This window comes from Thamnophis elegans, chromosome 8 (genome assembly GCF_009769535.1).
Source record: "Thamnophis elegans isolate rThaEle1 chromosome 8, rThaEle1.pri, whole genome shotgun sequence".
Lineage (NCBI taxonomy): Eukaryota > Metazoa > Chordata > Lepidosauria > Squamata > Colubridae > Thamnophis > Thamnophis elegans.
The window spans coordinates 78,981,803-79,001,807 of record NC_045548.1 but is presented as its reverse complement, the minus strand read 5'-3'; the positions used below and the strand labels follow the sequence as shown (position 1 = coordinate 79,001,807).

Genomic DNA, 20,005 nt, shown 5'->3' with positions numbered 1-20,005 from the left:
AATAAATGGTATGGACAGGTATACCTTTTATTCTTTGTTTGGGGCATTTGGGTCCAGCCCTCAGCATCCTTTATTATTATTATTATTATTATTATTATTATTATTATTATTATTATTATTATTGCTATCCTATTTCTGGCAGTTCCCTCCCCCTCCCGGGTGTCTTCCAGATGTGATGCGACTGCACTCAAATTTTAGGAAATCAGGGAGTTAATTCTTTGACACTGAAGGGTTCTGGATGGGAAGCGCAAAGGTTCCTCTTTTGCTGACAAGCTCGCGGCGTCTTCGTCTGGGGGGGGGGGGCGCTACACCCTTATTTCCAAACCTGAACCTCGCGGGCCTCCAGCGCAATGCGATTAAACCGTAGGCGAGCTGCTACGCGATATATTTCATCTGCGTTCATAAGAGAGATTTAATGGCAGCCCAGACACAGACACAGAGCAATCTTGTTTATCTGTGCAGTCCAGAGACAGCAGAGGAGAACGGAGAAGCGCATTAAAATTACTGCTAATTCAGCACACACACACACACACAAACACATAGGCGTTCTGGCGCTGTGTTTCTGGCAAGTGAGCCCAAGGCTCCCGACAGCAGACCGGCCAGAGAGCAAAAAGGTACACCGGACTGAATGGCAAGATCTTTCCCAGTCCACTCTTTCGTGCACGCACATAGCTTGTGCATTCTCCCCCATGGCGGTTTTGAGTCTACCAAGCCATGAGATGGTCTACTCACCAGATCTGGATAACGAAATGGCACCTGAGCTGGGGACAGGGTCTCTGGGTCAGTGGGGGGGGGGGGTGTTCCAGATCCTGTCGCAATGTCCAGTTGCTCGGCACCGTAGGCTGCGTGCGGATCCGCAAATGGCCCGGTTGGCTTAAAAACAGGTAAGGAACGTAAGCAGGTGGGACCAACCAAACACCGTTACCGGTACGGGGGCCGCTGCTGCCAGTTTCCACCGATACGCCCGTACCGGGGCGTACCGGCTGGAACCCACCCCTGCTCTGGATGCTTCTAGACATGAACTCAGGTTACGACATTCTGGGTGAGATCGGCTTCATTGGTACATATTTCAATCTTGAATTTTATATTTTAAATTTCATAGCAGGGGTCCCCCCCCCCCGCCTCCCCAGGGTCGTGGCCTGTTAGGAACCGGGGTAGGCAAGCGGTGGGCGAATGAGCAAAGCTTCATCTGCACCTGCATGGGATCTAGGTGGCACATGAAAGCATCCCACCCGCTCCCAGTCCATGGAAAAACAGTCTTCCGCGAAAGCCGTCCCTGGCATTACACACCAAAAAAACTAGATAAATAGAGAACGGTTGCTGGAATTATAAAGAACGGTTGCAGGAATTGGGTTTGTCTCTACTTTAATGAAAAGGACTAGGGGTGGCATGATAGCAGTCTTCCAATATCTCAGGGGCTGCACAAAGAAGAGGGAGTCAAGCTATTCTCCAAAGCACCTGAAGGCAGGACAAGAAGCAACAGATGGAAACTAAACAAGGAGTGAAGCAACCTAGAACTAAGAAGAAAATTCCTGACAGCGGTCACCAACCGGTGGTCCACAGAAAAATTATTTGCATTTTTTACATTGCACTAAATCGGGGGTCCTCAAACTACCCTGGGCCAGATATGTGCAGATATATAAATTCACTTCAATTCAATTCAATGAATGCTTGTGTTGCTGCAGAGAGTCTCCCCCCTTCGGGGTCTTTCTGTGTGGGTTGGAGGGGGGCAGAAATTCCGACTTGGGGTCTGCTTTGGCCTCCTGGTGGGGGGCTTTGGGCGAAAGCTGTAGGGAAGCATCGCTGGTGGCGAAGAGCCGGAGGGCCTCATTCCAATGGGACTGCATAATGGCTGAGCCTCCAGGCGCCGGCACCTGGCCTTGCACTCCCTCAGGTCTTCCCTCTGCTTGGAAAGCCTATGCTCGAGATCCTCCGTGAGGTGCTTCCGCTGAGCCTCCTTCTCGGTCAGATCCAAATTGAACTGAGCCAGCTGTTTCGGCAACTCTTTCTCGTGGTGGCTCCTTGGCGGCAACAACTTCTTTTTGCTGGGGCCCTAAGAGGCCCGGGCGGGCAGGTGAGGAGAAGCTGGGAGGGGAGGGCCGAGTAAAAGCCAGTGAGCCATCCCTTGAGGTGAGTGACATCCGGTTGGCCATGCCCAGCCAGTCACATGACAGCCTAGCCACGCCCATCCGGCCATTGGGCAGGTCATGTTAGTCGTCCGCGGGATTTAAAATTATGAATTTAGTGGTTCCTGAGGCCTTATTTTAACTTCAATGCTTCTGACATGAAACACACCCGTGACCCGTCAAAACCGCGGAGGACAAAATCGCGCTCGAGGAAAGCGCGCATTTGACGTCATCACAGCGTGACGAAAAAAATTAAAAATTGAAATAAAAATAAAATTAAAGCAAGCCGATTCACATAAAGGTAAGGGTTAGGTTTAGGGTTAGGGTTAGGGTTAGGTTAAGGGTTAGGGTTAGGTTTAGAGCGTTAGGGTTACATTTAGCGTTAGGTTAAGGGTTAGCGTTAGGTTTAGCGTTAGGTTAAGGGTTACGTTTAGGGTTAGATTTAGGGTTAGGTTAAGGGTTAGGTTTAGGGTTAGGTTTGGGGGGGTTAGGGTAAGGTTTTCGCTTTATTTTTACATTTTTCGATCACAGCGCGATGTTTTCGTCGCGCTGTGATGACGTCAAATGTGCGCTTTCATCGAGCGCGATTTTGTCCTCCGCGGTTTTGTGGTGGAACCAAACACACCATCTCTGGATGCCCTAGGTCCGGGGGCCACTGCCCACCAGAGGCAGCAGGAAAGTTAGCGCCGTCAGAGCATTGGCCCTGGAGGAGAAAGGGACCACTGCCCAAAGATTCCGGGAATCGCTGGTTCCCACAAAGAGACGGGAGGATCCCGCCGCTCGCAGAAACTTCCACCGCTTTTTAACAGCAACGCCACCCCCAGCCCACCTCCACGCATGAACGGGGCGGCACGCAGCGTTGCCTCGCGGGAGACATTACAAGGAAAAGACGCGGCACCTCTGTATAATATTTCGCGGTCCCCACCGGCGGAAGGAAGAAAGGGGAGGGAGGGAGGGAGACCGGCCGCACTGCTGAACAATGCACTTTTGAATTCAATTAAAGTGATTATCTGTTGTGCCAAATAAATTGTGTACAGCATATATCCTGTAGCAGTTTACACCTAAAGGCTCATTATTTTCCTAACGGTTTCCTCCTGTTTATGCACTTTCAAATTAAATTGCTGATAATATGCGCCCAAGTTTAAAAAAAAAAAAAACACGAGTGCACCTTGTCCGAAGAAAATTGATTCTCCTTTCCTCCTGAAGCGAGCGATTGCCAGTTTTTATATACTCGGTTCCTGGCGATCATTAGTAATTCAATTTTCTTTTTATTAGCCCCCTTATCTGCTGAGCAATATAGTGGCAGGCCTGACCTCTTTCGCACGGGTAAATGTTTAAAATCTTTTCCCTGATTAATTTTGCCAGTTAAGGAAAAGAGGAGAAATGGCCCGGCTCTTAGCCATCACAATGAATATAGCTTAATGTTGATGGTGATGGAATTTCTAATGCCAGGGAAATTGATTGAACGCAGCAATTACGGCTCCCTCCTAACTCAAGGGAAATGGGAGTGTTCTCCTGGCCGCAGTCTTTTGGTTATTTAAAACAATCCAATTTGCAAGGATAATTATATATTAGTGTTTTATCTGCCACTTGAAATGAACATGGGAGTTTTGATACTGGCCCGGCAATAGCAGGTTATTGCTGCAAATTACCCGGTATCTGCTTTCTTTCACATAAAGAGCGAATTAGGCAATCAATTACCAGAAAAAGGTGGGCCAGGGAAACAGGAGGGCGAAGACTGCCCTCTACAGGTCAGGTGGAGGAGGCGTCACGTGAGCCTCGGCTGAAGGGGGGGCGGGGGGGATGATGATGATGGAGGAGGAGGGAGGATAAAGGGAAAGAGGAAGAGGAGGAGGAGGAAGGAGGAAAGAGAAGGAGGAGGAAGGGGAAAAGGACGGAGGAGGAGGGAGGAGGATAAAGAGAAAGAGAAGAGGGAGGAGGAAGAGGAGGAAATAGAGGAGGAAAAGGAGCATAAAAAGGGAAAGAGGAAGAGGAGGAAGAAAGAAGAGGAAATAGAGGAGGCAGTGAAGAGGATAAAAAGGGAAAGAGGAAGGAGGAAGAGGAAGAAGGGAGGAGAAGGAGCAAGATAAAGGGAAAGAGGAGGAAGAAAGAGAAGAAAGAGAAGAAGGGGAAAGGGGGAAAGGGAGGAGGAGGAAGAGGATGATAAAGGGGAAGGAGAAAATATGGAAGAAGGAGAGGGGAGGAGGAGAGGAGGAAATAGGAGAGGAGGAAGTGAAGAGGAGGATAAAAGGGAAAAGAGAAAAGGAAGAGGAAGAAGAAGGAAGGAGGAGAAGGAGCAAAATAAAGGGAAAGAGGAAGAGGAAGGAGGAGGAGGAGGGGAGGAAATAGTAGAGAAGGAGGTGAAGAGGAGGATAAAAAGGGAAAGGGAAGGAGGAGGAAGTAGAGGAAGAAGTAGAGGAAGAAGAGGAAGAGAAAGAGGAAGAGGAGGAAGAGGAAGAGGAGAAAGAGGCAGGGCCAGGAATGGGCTGCAGCTAGAAGCTTGCTAGCTGTTGCAACTAAACAGGCCCTAATCAAATTACCTGCAGGACCTCATAATCAGGAGCCCCCCCACCCCACCCTCACCAACCCCAGACTCCCAGGGTTCAGAAGAGGGAGGGGTTGCGATGGCTGGTTGATTTTCAAAGCTGAGCAAAGGCTCAAAGCCCTCATGTTAACCCTTTCCTTGCAGGCCTCAGGGCCTGCTCACCTGGCTCGGAGGCAACACAGGTGCACCTGCCGTCTTTCACAGACTCCCTTTCGAAGGCCACGCATGTTCAGGTCTCTGGTAACTACCACAAAACACACACCAGCTGCCCTTGAGCTGAAACAGGCAGTGTCGCAAAAGGCCCAGGGGATCTCGTTTGTAAATCTGGACCTTTTTTACAACCCTCTCGATTACAGGCTGAACTCGACTTACGACCACAATTAAACCCCCAACATTTTTTAAGTGAGTTCTGCTCCATTTTACGAGATTTCTTGCCGCAGTTACTAAGTGAATCAGTAAGTCAGTAATACGGTTGCTAAGTGAATGTGGCTTCCCCATTGCCTTTGCTCATCAGAAGGTCGTAAAAGGGGGGGTCACGTGACTCCATGTCAGAGTGCGCACTGGGTGACTATTTTGAGACAACTCAGGAGCAAAATATGGTAAACAGGTTTGTCTTTCAAATAGTGGTTTAAGTACAAGGAATATATACATACACATACTAGACAAAGTCAGGCAAACAATCATCAACTACAGCACGGAAGCACACACAGGGCCTCTCTTCTAAAACAGCCTCTCAAAGTGGTAAAGAGTCAAATAACTCTGCTGACTCATTACTATCATTACAGCAGCTGGTCAGCTATTAAAATATCATTATTATCCTGACACTCCGGGATGCTGCAACTGTCATAAGTACATGCCAGTTGCCAAGCCTCTGAATTTTGATCACAGGACCGAGGGGATGCCGCCACCGGCGGTCATGTGAAAACCGGAAACAAGTCACTTTTTTCAGCGCCGTTCTAACTCCAAATGGTCACTGAACAAACGGTTGTAAATCAAGAACACCCTATGTAATCTGGACTGAAAGCTTGACTTCTCCAATCGTATGTCCACAATCTATTACGAAATCCTGTCTTAGCCACAAGGCAACACAACAACAAAACCTACCAAAACATCCGCCCCAAACACGAACTTGCACCCTACGAGCCGCGCCTAATAAATGTAGGTCACGTACATAAAGTGGTTTCTCCCCCGTCCCCCGCAAGAACAGCACAAAACACGAGTTGCAAAAAGGAGAGGCAAACACGAAAGGCAGAAACACAACGCTCTGAGCAAGGGCTGTGCGTTGGGGAGGTTGAATAATCTGCAATCAGCCGTTTTGTTCCTCCCTTTTAAAGGTTTTTATAAAAGACTTGTTTGGCCCCGCAGTTCTGTTTATGAGGAAGTCGGAGTCAGCCGGCGGGGAGTAAACTAAATAAAGAGCCAACACAACAACTGTAAAGCACATCTGTCTTTGAAGCCCCCCACCACCACCCCGGCCCCTCCAGATCTTCAAATACCTTTCTGAAATTGTCAACATTTCAAAAACCACAAAAATGCCAGAAAGATGCCGACTGGGCTCTTCTGCCGAAAGGCTCAGCGGAGAGATGCGTTTTTTAAATTTTTTTTATTTTACACCTGTTCCAACTAACTCAAGGGCCTTCTTCCTCCCATCCTCTTCCTCTTCAAGGCACAGGCAAAGAAAGCCGGGGCAACTGAGAGCCCAAGAGGCATGTCCCAAGTTCAGATCCTAAGCAAACCATAAGCCACAGCAGGTCGTAGAAGCCCCCCGCACCCCCAGTTAGTCATTGGCCACCACCCCTAAATTTCCACGGCTAAAATCTCTGAAAATCGGGTAACTTTCAACAGCTTGATCCTGAATACGGACAGGGTGGATAAAAATCTACCTTTTTTTAAAATCAGATATTTTTTATTTAAATCGGGTTTTTTATTTAAATTTGATTTTTTTTTTATTTTTATCAGATGTATTTTAATCAAATGCTTGTGGAGTAAAAATCTGTCTAAAGAGAGTTTTCTACCTGAGATGCATTCGTAATGTAGTTTATTCAGCGTGAAACGCAGCTTAGTTATGAAGCAAGAGGAGGCTGTGTATTCTGCAACATTTACCTTTCCGGTAAACTCCTTCGATGCCTCCCAGCTCTGCAAAAGCTGAGATCACATGCGCCGCATGGGTGCATTCACACAACTTCACAGCAGAGATGACAGTTGCTATTTTAAAATTACTATTTAAATCGAGTTGATTTAAATCAGGCCTTTTTTGCCGTGTTTCCCTGAAAATATGACATGTCCTGAAAATAAGGCCATGCCAGATTTTTGCAGTGGGGAAAAATATAGCAATAGTAGCAATAGCAGTTAGACTTATATACCGCTTCATAGGGCTTTCAGCCCTCTCTAAGCGGTTTACAGAGTCAGCATATCACCCCCACAGTCTGGGTCCTCATTTCACCCACCTCGGAAGGATGGAAGGCTGAGTCAACCTTGAGCCGGTGAGATTAGAACCGCTGAACTGCAGATAACAGTCAGCTGAAGTGGCCTGCAGTGCTGCACCCTAACCACTGCGCCACCTCGGCTCTAAACTGTCCCCCCCAAATAAGCCCCTTGGACAACCCCACCCCCTCCGGCCAGGCAGAGGGCCACCAACCCACCTAGCGGTATTCTGAAGGCACCAAGCTGCGTAAGACCGTTCCCCCCCCCCACCGCCCCGTCTCCTGCAATTTGGCGCCTTCGGAATACTGCTAGGTCAGTGAGTGGCGCTCTGCCCGGCTGGAGAGGGGGGTTGCAGGGCGGCTGCTCATGAGCGTGGTCACCTCATGGCTGCTGTGTTGCACTGCTGCAACAGCGCAACACAGCTGTTCGTCCCTGAGGCTGTGCCCGCGTCCTCCCTTCTCTGCGCCAGGCTCTTTGGCGCAGGGAAGGGAGGGCCCCAGAACAATAATTCAAACCCCCCCCCCCGATAATAAAGCCAAGGTCATATTTTGGGGGTCAAAAGAAAATAAGACCCTGTCTTATTTTCGGGGAAACACAGGATTAGTGATTTAAATCGTGATTCAAATCGTGATTTAAATCGAGTTGATTTAAATCAAATCCACCCTGAATACAGATCACAAGGTTTTTCAGAAGTGGGAGGCAGCCCACCCCTATCCCCACCCTTAAAATACCACAAATGGGGCACTGCAACCTCCGGGACCCCCGGCTTTTCCTATGACGTCACCCGCAGCCTTCCAGGTGATGAGAGAAAAGTCCCCCAGGGGTCCTGCTTGTTTGGCTAGAGACCCTCTCGAACAATCAGCGGTCGGATCCACCCGAGAGAAAATCACGATTGCAGGCCTCTTGGCTTGGCCACCCATCCAGCGTTGAGGGCGGCAGGCAGGCCAAACTCGCTCCCGCCACCCACCCGGCATCTCCCAATTCAAAGCATCTCTTACCTTCTTTGGGCGAACCAGGAGCGCGAGAGGCCGGCAGCCGGCGCAACCGGTGCTTGCTGATCTGCACGAGGCCCTTCGGGCTGGTTTTGCGGGCGGTGGGGGAGGACCTTCCCCTCGTGGCGTGGCGCTTCCGGAGGCAGTAGCGGCTTTTCAGGAGCAGGGTGGGAGAGCTGCAAGGAGAAGCAGAGCGCGGGCCAGAAGCCTTGGAGACAAACAGGCGCATCTGCAAAGGCAGCACACTGAAAGGGCCCCATGAGGAAAGGGCACCACATGGAAAGGTCTTGCACACATAAACCCCCAAAACAGCACATCGTACACCACTACAGTTGTTCTTCATAGGCTCCTAGAGCTGGAAAGGACCTTGGAGGTCTTCTAGCCCAACCCCCTGGCCAAGGCAAGGGTCTTTATACCACCCAGCCAGTGATGGATGGAAGGCCCACAACTCTTTCTCCTTGCTTCATCATCCTTCACACCGACAGGAAAGTCCTCCTAATTTCCAGGTTGGGTCTCCCTCTGAGCAGCTTCCACCCATTGCTTCTTGTCCTCCCCCCCACTTCAGATGCTTTGGGAAATAAACCCACCCCACCCCCCTCTTCTCTAGGGCAGCCCTGCAAGGATTGGAAGATAGCAATAGCCCTTAGACTCATATACCGCTTCACAGTGCTTTCCAGCCTCCTCTAAGTGGTTTACAGTGTCACTCTTGCCCCCAACAATCTGGGTCCTCATTTGACCCACCTCGGAAGGATGGGAGGCTGAGTCCACCTTGAGCCTGGTGAGATTCGAACTGCCAAATTGCAGGCATTACTTGCTGTTTATATCTACACTGTGAACCAAGGCACCAGAGACAAATTCCTTGTGGGTCCAATTGGCCAATACAGAATTGTATTGTGTTGCATTATAAATTCTATTGTCAAGTCTATTGTAAATTCTATTCTATTCTAATTCTATTCTTTCCTGTTCTATTCTATTTTCTATTCTACTCTAAATTCTATTCTACTCTAAATTCTATTCTATTCTATTCTTTCCTATTCTATTCTAAATTCTATTCTACTCTGTTATATTCTATTCTTTCCTATTCTATTCTTTCCTATTCTATTCCATTCTAAATTCTATTCTAGTCTAATTCTATTCTATTCTTTCTTAAATTCTATTCTTTCTTAAATTCTATTCTTTCTTAAATTCTATTCTATTCTAATTCTATTCTTTCCTATTCCATTCTATTCTTTCCTATTCTATTCTATTCTTTCCTATTCTATTCTATTCTTTCCTATTCTATTCTATTCTTTCCTATTCTATTCTATATTCTACTCTGTTCTGTTCTATTCTAAATTCTATTCTATTCTTTCCTATTCTCTTCTCTATTCTCATCATTCATTCCATTCTATTCTATCCCATCCTCTCTATTCTTCATTATCCTATCCTATCCCTTCTATTCTCTTCTTCATTCCGCTATTCCTGTGATGGCGAACCTGTGGCACACGGAGCCATATCTGCCAGCACATGAGCTGTCAGCTCCAGCGCACAAGCGCATGCCGGCTAACTGATTTTCGGCCTTCCGGATGGCCTGGGAAGGCCATTTTCACCCTCCACAGGTTCCGGAGGCTTTCCTGGAACCTGCGAGGGTGAAAACAACTTCTCCCAGCCCCCTGCAGGAAATACCATGCTCAGCTTAGAGGCGAGCTGTTCAGCGCATGGGGGGGGGGGGGTTATGCACATATGGGGATGCATTTTTGGCACCCAAAAACAAAAACGTTAGCCATCACTGCTCTATTCTTTTCCATATTCTATTATTCTGCATTCTATTCCATTCTATTCTGCATTCCGTTCCGTTCCCTTCTATCCATTCCTTTTCATTTTTCTATTCCCTTCTTTATTCTTTCATGGTATGCTATGCTATCTGTTCTCTTCTTCCTCTCTCTATTCTATTCCACTCCACTCCCACTTTCATAACCAGGATGAGCAATGGAAGTGAAAAGAAAAACCCAAATTGGACAGAGACCCTCCTAGCCGGATCAGAACCTACCTGGCGCCTCCTTTCCTCTTTGGGGTTTTGGGCCAACTCCTCAGTCGGTAATTAAAAAAAACGCTAGTTCCAAAGAAGCCTCGCGGGCTGCCATGTCCGAGAGGGACCCGCCTCAGCGCCTGGAGGGAGGTGCTGGCGCCCACACCGGGGGCCTCCCCGGGTCCAACCCCTTCTTTGCGCTTCCAAGTGAAGACCGACGCCGAGGTGGAAGGAGCAGACTTCGCACTCGCCGCTTTCCACCTGTACCGGCTGGAGGAGACCGCCAGCTTCGAATGCGGGCTGGGTCTCTTTGGTTTGGCCCCCGGCTCGAGATGTGCTCCCCTGGACTGTAACTTGGGGGAGGTCGTTGCCGTGCAGGCGCCAAACTTGGGGGTGCTTTCAGGGGTCCTGGAAATGGCCCACCGCTTCGCGCTTCGGGGGGATTTGCTGGGATTTGCCACCCAGGTGTAGTTGGCTCTCTTAAAGCGGGAAGACTTGCTGGGGGCCAGCAAGGAAGACGACTTCTGGAGCGAAAAACCGGCGGGCTTGTTTGGGGGAAGGCTCGTCCCAGCGCTGGAAGACGCCTCCTCGCCCGAATGGGCGCAGCCGGCAGACGGACCCACGCTCCTGGTGGGGAGGAGCTTGGCTGTCCCTGCAGGGGAGGGGTGGCGGTGTGAAACCTGGGGGAGTGGCTTCTTCCAGGTTGGGAGAGACCCTGTTCCCTGTTCAGGCGAGGCCAGACACCGCCGCGGCTCAGATTTCAACGTAATGGCGCTCTCGCTGATAGTCCTGCCTAAACGGGGGGTCAAGTCACTCCCCGCGACGGGCTTCTTCTGAGCAGCCGCTGGTCGGTTATTTCCACCCGTAGCCAGACTTTTGCAACGGGGTACGTGGGACAAAGTGGAAGCGCACATCTCTTTGTGGTGTCTCGAGTCCGCGTTGACAGGCCAAGGACCCGCCGACGGGCTTCCCCTAGAAGACAACGGTGCCTTTCTCGATCCTGGATTGCCCGGCAGGAACCCAGAGCCGATGACATAACCCGCCACGGAGCCAGCTGGCAGCCCGACATTTGCCTTTGTGCCGGAGACGGCCTTCACCTCCGAAAGCATCAGTTGTGGCTCGGGAGCCTCCCTTCCGGCACGGCTCTCAGTCGCCCAGGAAGTCCCCGGAGAAACGCTGCTGGCCGAAGACAAGGCTGGTCTAGGCGGGGCGTTGACCAGAGAGTATTTCTTCCTCCAGGTAGTGGCGTTGGGCTGGCCGGATGGGTAATCTCGGGAGGGTTGCTGGCTGTATCCTGCACCGAAGGCCGCTTGGCTGTGAAAGGCAGGAAGTTTCGGGTTCCTCCACCTGGAGAGCGAAGCAGGCGGTGGAGGTACCGGCGCATTCCCATGGGCGTTTTTATGGTCATTGATGAGACCTGGGTAAGAGAGAAAGAGAGTTGGAAGGGACCTCAGAGGTCTTCTAGCCCACACACACACACACCCTGCTTAAGCAGGAGACCTTGTAACATTTTACAGGTGTAGACATGTTTATGTGATCGGAAACATGTTACGGCCGTGCTTTCCAGAGTTAAGTGAATTTGGATTACATGAACCGTAGGGACAACAGCAGCACTCAGATTTATATACCGCTTCCCAGTGCTTTGCAGCCGTCTCTAAGCAGTTTACAGAGTCAGCCTCTGGCCCCCAACAATCTGGCTCCTCATTTTACCCACCTTGGAAGGATGGAAGGCTGAGTTGACCTTGAGCCTGGTGAGATTCAAACTGCCAAATTGCAGGCAGCCAGCAGTCAACAGAAGTCGCCTGCAGTAATGCACTCTAACCACTACACAACCACGGCCCTCCTTCCTTCCTTCCTTCCTCCCTCCCTCTCTCCCAACTTAGCACTAGCAGTTAGGCTTATGTACAGCTTCCCAAAGCTTTACAGCCTCCTCTAAGTGGTTTACAGAGTCAGCCTCTTGGCCCCAACAATCTGGCTCCTCATTTTACCCACCTCGGAAGGACGGAAGGACGAGTTGACCTTGAGCCTGGTGAGATTCAAACTGCCAAATTGCAGGCAGCCGGCAGTCAGCAGAAGGAGCCTGCAGTCCCGCACTCTAACTACTGTGCCACCACAGCTCATGGGCAGTTAGCCTGCAACACTGCATTCTAACCACTATGCCATCACGGTCCTTCCATCCTTCCTTCCTTCCTTCTTTCCTTCCCTCCCTCCCTCCCTCCTTCCTTGCAATAGACTTCTCTACCGCTTCCCAGTGCTTTCCAGCCCTCTCTTAAGCGGTTTACAGAGCCAGCTTCTTGCCCCCAACAATCTGGGTCCTCATTTTACCCGCCTCGGAAGGACGGGAGGCTGAGTCAACCTCGAACCGGTCTGGATGGAACTATTGAACTGCTGGCAGCTGGCAGTCAGCAGGATTAGCCTGCAGTCCTGCACTCTAACCACTGCGCCACCACAGCTCCAGTCATGAAAAACAGTCACAAGTCACTTTTTTTTCATTGCTGTTGCAACTCTGAGCAATCCCTAAACAAACGGTTGTAAGTCGAAGATTATCCATCATGGTTCGCTCCCTAAGGTTGCAAATCAAGAACTACCTACAGCCAGAAGCTGAAAGTCTAAAACAGTGTTTCTGAACCTAGGCCACTTGAAGATGTCCGGACTTCAACTCCCAGAAATTCCCCAGCCAGCAAATGCTGGCTGGGGAATTCTGGGAGTTGAAGTCCGGACATCTTCAAGTGGCCAAGGTTGAGAAACACAGGTCTAAAACTTTTCCTGCAGTTGTTCCTGCAGACAACCAAAACGTGGGAGATACCCTAAAAGAAAAACGCCAGGAACAGCTGGAAGATTCTTTGTGGCTGTGCGTGGAGAAGGCCACCCTGTGCAGCTATGTCATCCGCCTATGCATTTACTCAGAAGTCTCCTTGATTTTGGCTTACTTAGATAACGGCTGGCCTCTTATCTGCCCGAGAAGCTAATGAGTGGCATTTGCTAACGGGGGCCGGACTGGAAAAAAGTCAGGAAGGAGAAAGCAACCTCTCCTGGAAAGGAAGAGCCGAAAGACCTTGTTAGCTACCTTCCAAGCTAGCAGAACAGCACAAGCCTTCCCCATATGGGGTGGGAGGGGGGGTGTTTAGTTGTGAAGGGTGTGCAGTTGGGAGGTCTGAAGGGAGCATGTTAGCATCAAATGATCTAGTGGTGGGGGAGGGAATCTATTTATGGACTTAATGGCACAAAATTTGAGAGACCGCCTCCTGCCAATTAGCTCCCTGCGTCCCATCAGATCGCACAGAGTAGGCCTCCTCCGAATTCCATCCGCCAGTCAGTGCCGACTGGCGACTACGCGGAGGAGAGCCTTCTCAGTTGCAGCTCCGACATTATGGAACACCCTCCCCGTGGAGATCCGTACCCTCACCACAGTCCAGGCCTTCCGCACAGCCTTGAAGACCTGGCTATCCCGTCAGGCCTGGGGATAGGATTACTCTCACCCCGCCCGAATGTTGAATGAATGTTGTGTTTTTATGGATAATTTTCTTTTATTCACGATTTTTTTTCCTTTAAGTCTTGTCTTGCACCCCCTTCCCCTCATTATTGTAAGCCGCCCTGAGCCCCTCCAGGGAAAAGGGCGGCATATAAATTCTTAATAAAATCAAATCAAATCAAAAAAATCAATCAATCGAAGTCTTGGGCAAGAGATTGTCCTGCTCTTGAGGAAAAGAGCAGGATATTCTTCAAATAGTCTTTAAGCGCATAAGCACCTGGTGCAAATCAGAGGGAGCCCTATCATGCACGCCCCTTGAAGAGCATCCGGGAGCTGCAGTTGGTGCAAAATGCAGCAGCCCACATGGTTTTATGCCCACCTGGACTACATGTATATTATTAAACTCTAGCGTTTCTCCTGCGTCTCTCTGTTGATTCATTTGGTTGCAAAAGGAAGGGACCGGCAGGCTAGTCGCCTGGGCTTGAGATGGGAGGTTGAGTCCCCCCCCAGCTGGCTTTCACTCCCAGTTTGGCTACTGAGCAGGAGACTGGGAGTTCTAGTCCCATTTTAGGCATGAAAGCCAGCTGGGGGACTTTGAGCCAGCCACTCTCTTTCAACCCCCAATGTGAGGCCTAGGGGACTAGCCTGCCAGATGAGCCCCCCAGCTGGGATGTCATGCCTAAGGTAGGATTAGAACTCCCAGTCTCCCGGTGATTGGCCCAAAATTACCAAGCCGGCTTTCACAGCTAAGGTGGGATTAAAACTCCCAGTCTCCTGGTCATTGGCCCAAAGCTACCAAGCCGGCATTCACGGCTAAGGCAGGACTAGAACTCCCAGCTTCCTGGTGATTGGCCCAAAGTCACCAAGCCGGCATTCACAGCTAAGGCGGGGGTAGAACTCCCAGTCTCCTGGTGATTGGCCCAGAGTCACCAGGCCGGCTTTCACAGCTAAGGTGGGACTAAAACTCCCAGTCTCCTGGTGATTGGCCCAGAGTCAACAAGTCGGCTTTCACGGCTAAGGTGGGACTAGAACTCCCAGTCTCCTGGTGATTGGCCCAAAGTTATCAAGCCGGCTTTCACAGCTAAGGTGGGACTAAAACTCCCAGGCTCCTGGTGATTGGCCCAGAGACAACAAGTCAGCTTTCACGGCTAAGGTGGGACTAGAACTCCCAGTCTCCTGGTGATTGGCCCAAAGTTATCAAGCCGGCTTTCATGGCTAAGGCGGGACTAGAACTCCCAGTCTCCTGGTTTCTAACCTGCCTCTTAACTGTGCAGTATAAAAGCTACAAACATTTTGAATGACAGTACTAGAGTTCTCGTGTGCACTTTAACTCCCAGCTCTGCTCCCTGGGGATTCTGGGAGTTGAAGTCCAGCAGTCTTAAAGTTGCCAGGTTTGGAGCCCCCCCTCCCTTAGCAGTATGATAGGGCCGAAGGGCACTTCAGAGGCCATCCAGTCCAGCCCTCAACGCCCACTGGCACCCCCAGGGAAGGGGGCGACAGCCTCTGTATTCGCCTCCCCCCAGGGGGGGTCTTCGGCAGGGCCTGCTGGGGCCGGGTCCCTAGTGGGCCCCTCTGACGCCCCCATGAAGGGTCCCCAGCCCCGCCCGAGGGAGGGAGGGAGGCCTGCTCCTACCGCCACGCCGCCCGGCTTTCCCCCGGGACTCTCCTCCCGCCGCCCGACTACAGTTCCCATCGGCCCCAGCGGAGGCCCACCTTGAAGCAAGCGGATCTGCCGCCTCAGCCGCTCCTGCTCGGGCTCGGGCTCGGGCTCCATCCGAGCCTCCAACCGCCGCCGGCGCCCCTCTGACGCCATCTCCGCGCGACGGCGCCCCTTTTATGCGCGACGCGACGTCCTCTAGAGGTCGAGCGACAGCGAGCGCCGGCTGCCACCCAACACGTACGGCTCACTTGCGGCGAAAGGGGGAAATTCAAGAGGGGACGCGGCCCCGCAAGGCCTAGCCTCGGCTATGGATCCCATTTGCCTCCCAGCCCTGCCTTGAGGGGATTGAGGGGCCTAGCTCAAGCCCCGCCTGCTTTCCTGCTCGTCCCTCCAGCCAGCGTGAGGGTGCTCGCTCTGGCCTCCCCCTGGTAGACTGCCTCTGGATATGGAGGCTCCACAGTCGCGGCTCAGAGCTGCATGTGGCTTTCTGGATGGAGAAAGGAGGGAGGGAAGTTTCCCCCTGGAGCAGCAGCAACGGCTGCTCTGTTAACAGAATTGGCATATATGCACCAAAGACCAAATCCTTGTGTGTCCAATCACACTCGGCCAATAAAGAATTCTATTCTATTCTATTATTCTATTTTTTCTATTATTTTATTCTAATCTATGTTTCTATTCTATTCTACTATTCTAATATTCTATTCTATATTTCTATTCTAATCTATGTTTCTATTCTATTCTAATATTCTAACTTAATATTCTATATTTCAATTTATTCTAATATAATATTCTGTTTTATTCTATTATTCTATTCTATATTTCTATTCTAATATTCTACTATCCTATTCTAATCTACTATCTATTCTAATATTCTAATCTAATATTCTATATTTCAATTTATTCCAATATAATATTCTTTTATTCTATTATTCTATTCTATATTTCTATTCTAATCTATATTTCTATTCTATTCTAATATTCTAATCTAATATTCTATATTTCAATTTATTCTAATCTAATATTCTGTTTTATTCTATTATATTCTAATATAATATTCTGTTTTATTCTATTATTCTATTCTATATTTCTATTCTAATATTCTACTATCCTATTCTAATCTACTATCTATTCTATTCTAATATTCTAATCTAATATTCTATATTTCAATTTATTCTAATATAATATTCTGTTTTATTCTATTATTCTATTCTATATTTCTATTCTAATCTATATTTCTATTCTATTCTAATATTCTAATCTAATATTCTATATTTCAATTTATTCTAATATTCTGTTTTATTCTATTATTGTATTCTAATATTCTGTTTTATTCTTATTCTATTCTATATTTCTATTCTATTCTAATATTCTACTATCCTATTCTAATATTCTACTATCTATTCTATTCTAATATTCTAATCTAATATACTAATTTCAATTCTATTCTAATATAATATTCTGTTTTATTCTATTATTCTATTCTATATTTCTATTCTATTCTAATATTCTAATATTCTATTCTATATTTCTATTCTAATCTATGTTTCTATTCTATTCTAATATTCTAACAATATTCTATATTTCTATTTATTCTAATATAATATTCTGTTTTATTCTATTATTCTATTCTATATTTCTATTCTAATCTATATTTCTATTCTATTCTAATATTCTAATCTAATATTCTATATTTCAATTTATTCTAATATAATATTCTGTTTTATTCTATTATTATATTCTAATATAATATTCTGTTTTATTCTATTATTCTATTCTATATTTCTATTCTAATATTCTACTATCCTATTCTAATCTACTATCTATTCTAATATTCTAATCTAATATTCTATATTTCAATTTATTCCAATATAATATTCTGTTTTATTCTATTATTCTATTCTATATTTCTATTCTAATCTATATTTCTATTCTATTCTAATATTCTAATCTAATATTCTATATTTCAATTTATTCTAATCTAATATTCTGTTTTATTCTATTATATTCTAATATAATATTCTGTTTTATTCTATTATTCTATTCTATATTTCTATTCTAATATTCTACTATCCTATTCTAATCTACTATCTATTCTATTCTAATATTCTAATCTAATATTCTATATTTCAATTTATTCTAATATAATATTCTGTTTTATTCTATTATTCTATTCTATATTTCTATTCTAATCTATATTTCTATTCTATTCTAATATTCTAATCTAATATTCTATATTTCAATTTATTCTAATATTCTGTTTTATTCTATTATTGTATTCTAATATTCTGTTTTATTCTTATTCTATTCTATATTTCTATTCTATTCTAATATTCTACTATCCTATTCTAATATTCTACTATCTATTCTATTCTAATATTCTAATCTAATATACTAATTTCAATTCTATTCTAATATAATATTCTGTTTTATTCTATTATTCTATTCTATATTTCTATTCTAATATTCTATTCTGTTTTATTCTATTCTATATTTTTATTCTATTCTAATATTCTCTTCTATCCACTTTCATTGAATAGAATGTTGATGTTGGGTCCCAGATATTTGTATAGGGAACGCTGGCATTTTGGGAGGAGGGCGGGGGGGGGGGGAATGGAGTGATCTGTATATGAAGTTTCTGTTTCTCTGCAATGTTGTCGTGTGGGAGGATTTTGGTAACTTTGGTTAACGCTGCTTTAAATAGCTGGTCTTAAGTGAGAAGCTTCAGTTCTTGCCCAGACGTCTTGCTATCCCAAACCTTCCCATAAAAGCTCCTTTCGGAACGGCTGCAGTTTCAAGAGTCCTCTCGATTTTGATCACCTAACCGTGGGGATGCTGCAAAACGGTCGTAATTGTGAAAAACAGTTCAAAGTTACTTTTTTCAGGTCCGGTGTAACTTCAAGCGGCCGCTAAATGAACTGTTGTAAATGGAGGACTCCCTGTGCTGCTGGAGACAGCTGGTGGCCCAATCTCTTGGACGAGTTCCTCAAAGCATTTCTGCTCCGCATGGATTTTGCAAAGGCTTCCCTGCTTTGAATAAAGCGTCCCTCCTTCTTCTCTGGACAGAGGCCAATTCCATGGTCCCTCCGCCAGGGGTTAGACACATCTGCACGCAGTTGTAAAGAAGCCCCTTTTGTCCTAACACGCAGGCGTGCGTTAGCAATAGCAATAGCAGTTAGACTTATATACCGCTTCGTAGGGCTTTCAGCCCCCTCTAAGCAGTTTACAGAGTCAGCATATCGCCCCCACAGTCTGGGTCCTCATTTCACCCACCTCGGAAGGATGGAAGACTGAGTCAACCCTGAGCCGGTGAGATTTGAACAGCCGAACTGCAGAACCGCAGTCAGCTGAAGTAGCCTGCAGTGCTGCATTTAATCACTGCGCCACCTCGGGGCAGTGTATCCCATCACTTACTCACCGGGAGGAGTGCTGGAGTGCCATTTGCCATTGCAAATTCCACATCTGATGGACAGGTTTGCGAATTTAATAAATTAAAATAAAATAAGTAAGAGAGAGCGAGCCGCTCTTTGCAACAGTGAGGGAACTGGAAGTGTGCCTTGCGGGTCGCGGATTTAATAAATACAGGTAGTCCTCGACTTACAACAGTTCGTTTAGTGACGTTCAAAGTTACAACAGCACTGAAAAGAGAATCTTGTGTGTCTTTTCCACAGTCACGACTGCCGCAGCGTAAATATATAAATTTATATAAATATAAAATAAATAAAATATAAAATAAAATATAAAATAAAATAAATAATAAAGTAAAAATAAATAAATAAATAAATAAAATAAATAAAATAAATAAAATAATAAATAAAATAATAAATAAAATAATAAATAAAATAAAATAAATAAAATAATAAATAAAATAAGTAAACTAAATAATAAACTAAATAAACTAAATAAACTAAATAAACTAAATAAACTAAATAAACTAAATAAACTAAATAAACTAAATAAACTAAATAAACTAATAAAATAAAATAAAGGAAGTCAGCCTTTGCAAAAGCGAGCACAGTCTTTGAACACCCCTGCCATGTGCAGGGGCAAAGAAACCCACCCCCCAGGGAAAAAGAGCCTGTTTAGGCCCCTTAAATTCTTCTCTTTGCCCCAAAGAAACAGCCCACTCATCCTTTTAATGAATGCAGCCTCGCTCCAGCGCTAGAACCCCAATTAACTCACTGACATGTAGGAAACCGGAGCTGCCGGGGGTGGGGGGGGCTGGGAGGGGGCTTCTGGTGGTTTAGCAGAAATAGCTGAGCGCAGCCGAACTGCCCTACTCGGCAAGAGCTGAGCCAGCAGATTGCAGAAACCTGGAAAGGGAGAGGCGGGGGGGGGGGGGAGATGATAAGTGGGGGGTGGGGAGAAGCATCAGCTGGCCAGCTGCATCCAGTTCCCCTTCTCTGGAAGACCCCTTGGCCAGTGGTTTTCCCAAACGGCATTCCCAGGAATTCCTGCCCAGGTGTTCTGCTCCGCTTTGAAACCCACTTGTGGAAAACCCGGGTGTTGATAAGTGCATTGCTGAAAAGGGCCTTCTTGATGAAGCCGATTGGATTAGGATGGGAGACCACCAAGAGATCCCAAACTGTGGCCTGGACTGTGGAATTGGAAAAGCTGTCCCAGAATGGGTCGGGGCAAACTGCCTCCCTATCACTACATATGAGCAGGGGGGTTGGACTAGAAGACCTCCAAGGTCCCTTCCAACTCTTATTATTCTGTTGCGTTCTGTTCTGTTCTGTTCTTTCCTGTTCTGTTCTTTTCTATACTATTCTTTCTTACTC

The 20,005-nt window shown here is 46.9% G+C and overlaps 1 protein-coding gene across 1 annotated transcript in view; it reads right to left on the bottom strand.

Annotated features, from left to right (window-relative positions):
• The window catches only part of ZC3H3 (zinc finger CCCH-type containing 3), a 154,603-nt gene extending 139,243 nt beyond the window's left edge, over nt 1-15,360 (bottom strand). Inside the window, exons 1-3 of the mRNA XM_032222348.1 lie at nt 15,281-15,360; nt 10,117-11,512; nt 8,094-8,263 (exon numbers count right to left, since the gene is read on the bottom strand). Coding sequence (XP_032078239.1) covers nt 8,094-8,263; nt 10,117-11,512; nt 15,281-15,341 — 1,627 coding nt within the window. The 5' untranslated portion in view covers nt 15,342-15,360. The remainder of the gene's footprint in view (nt 1-8,093; nt 8,264-10,116; nt 11,513-15,280) is intronic.
• Nucleotides 15,361-20,005: the final 4,645 nt, after the last annotated feature.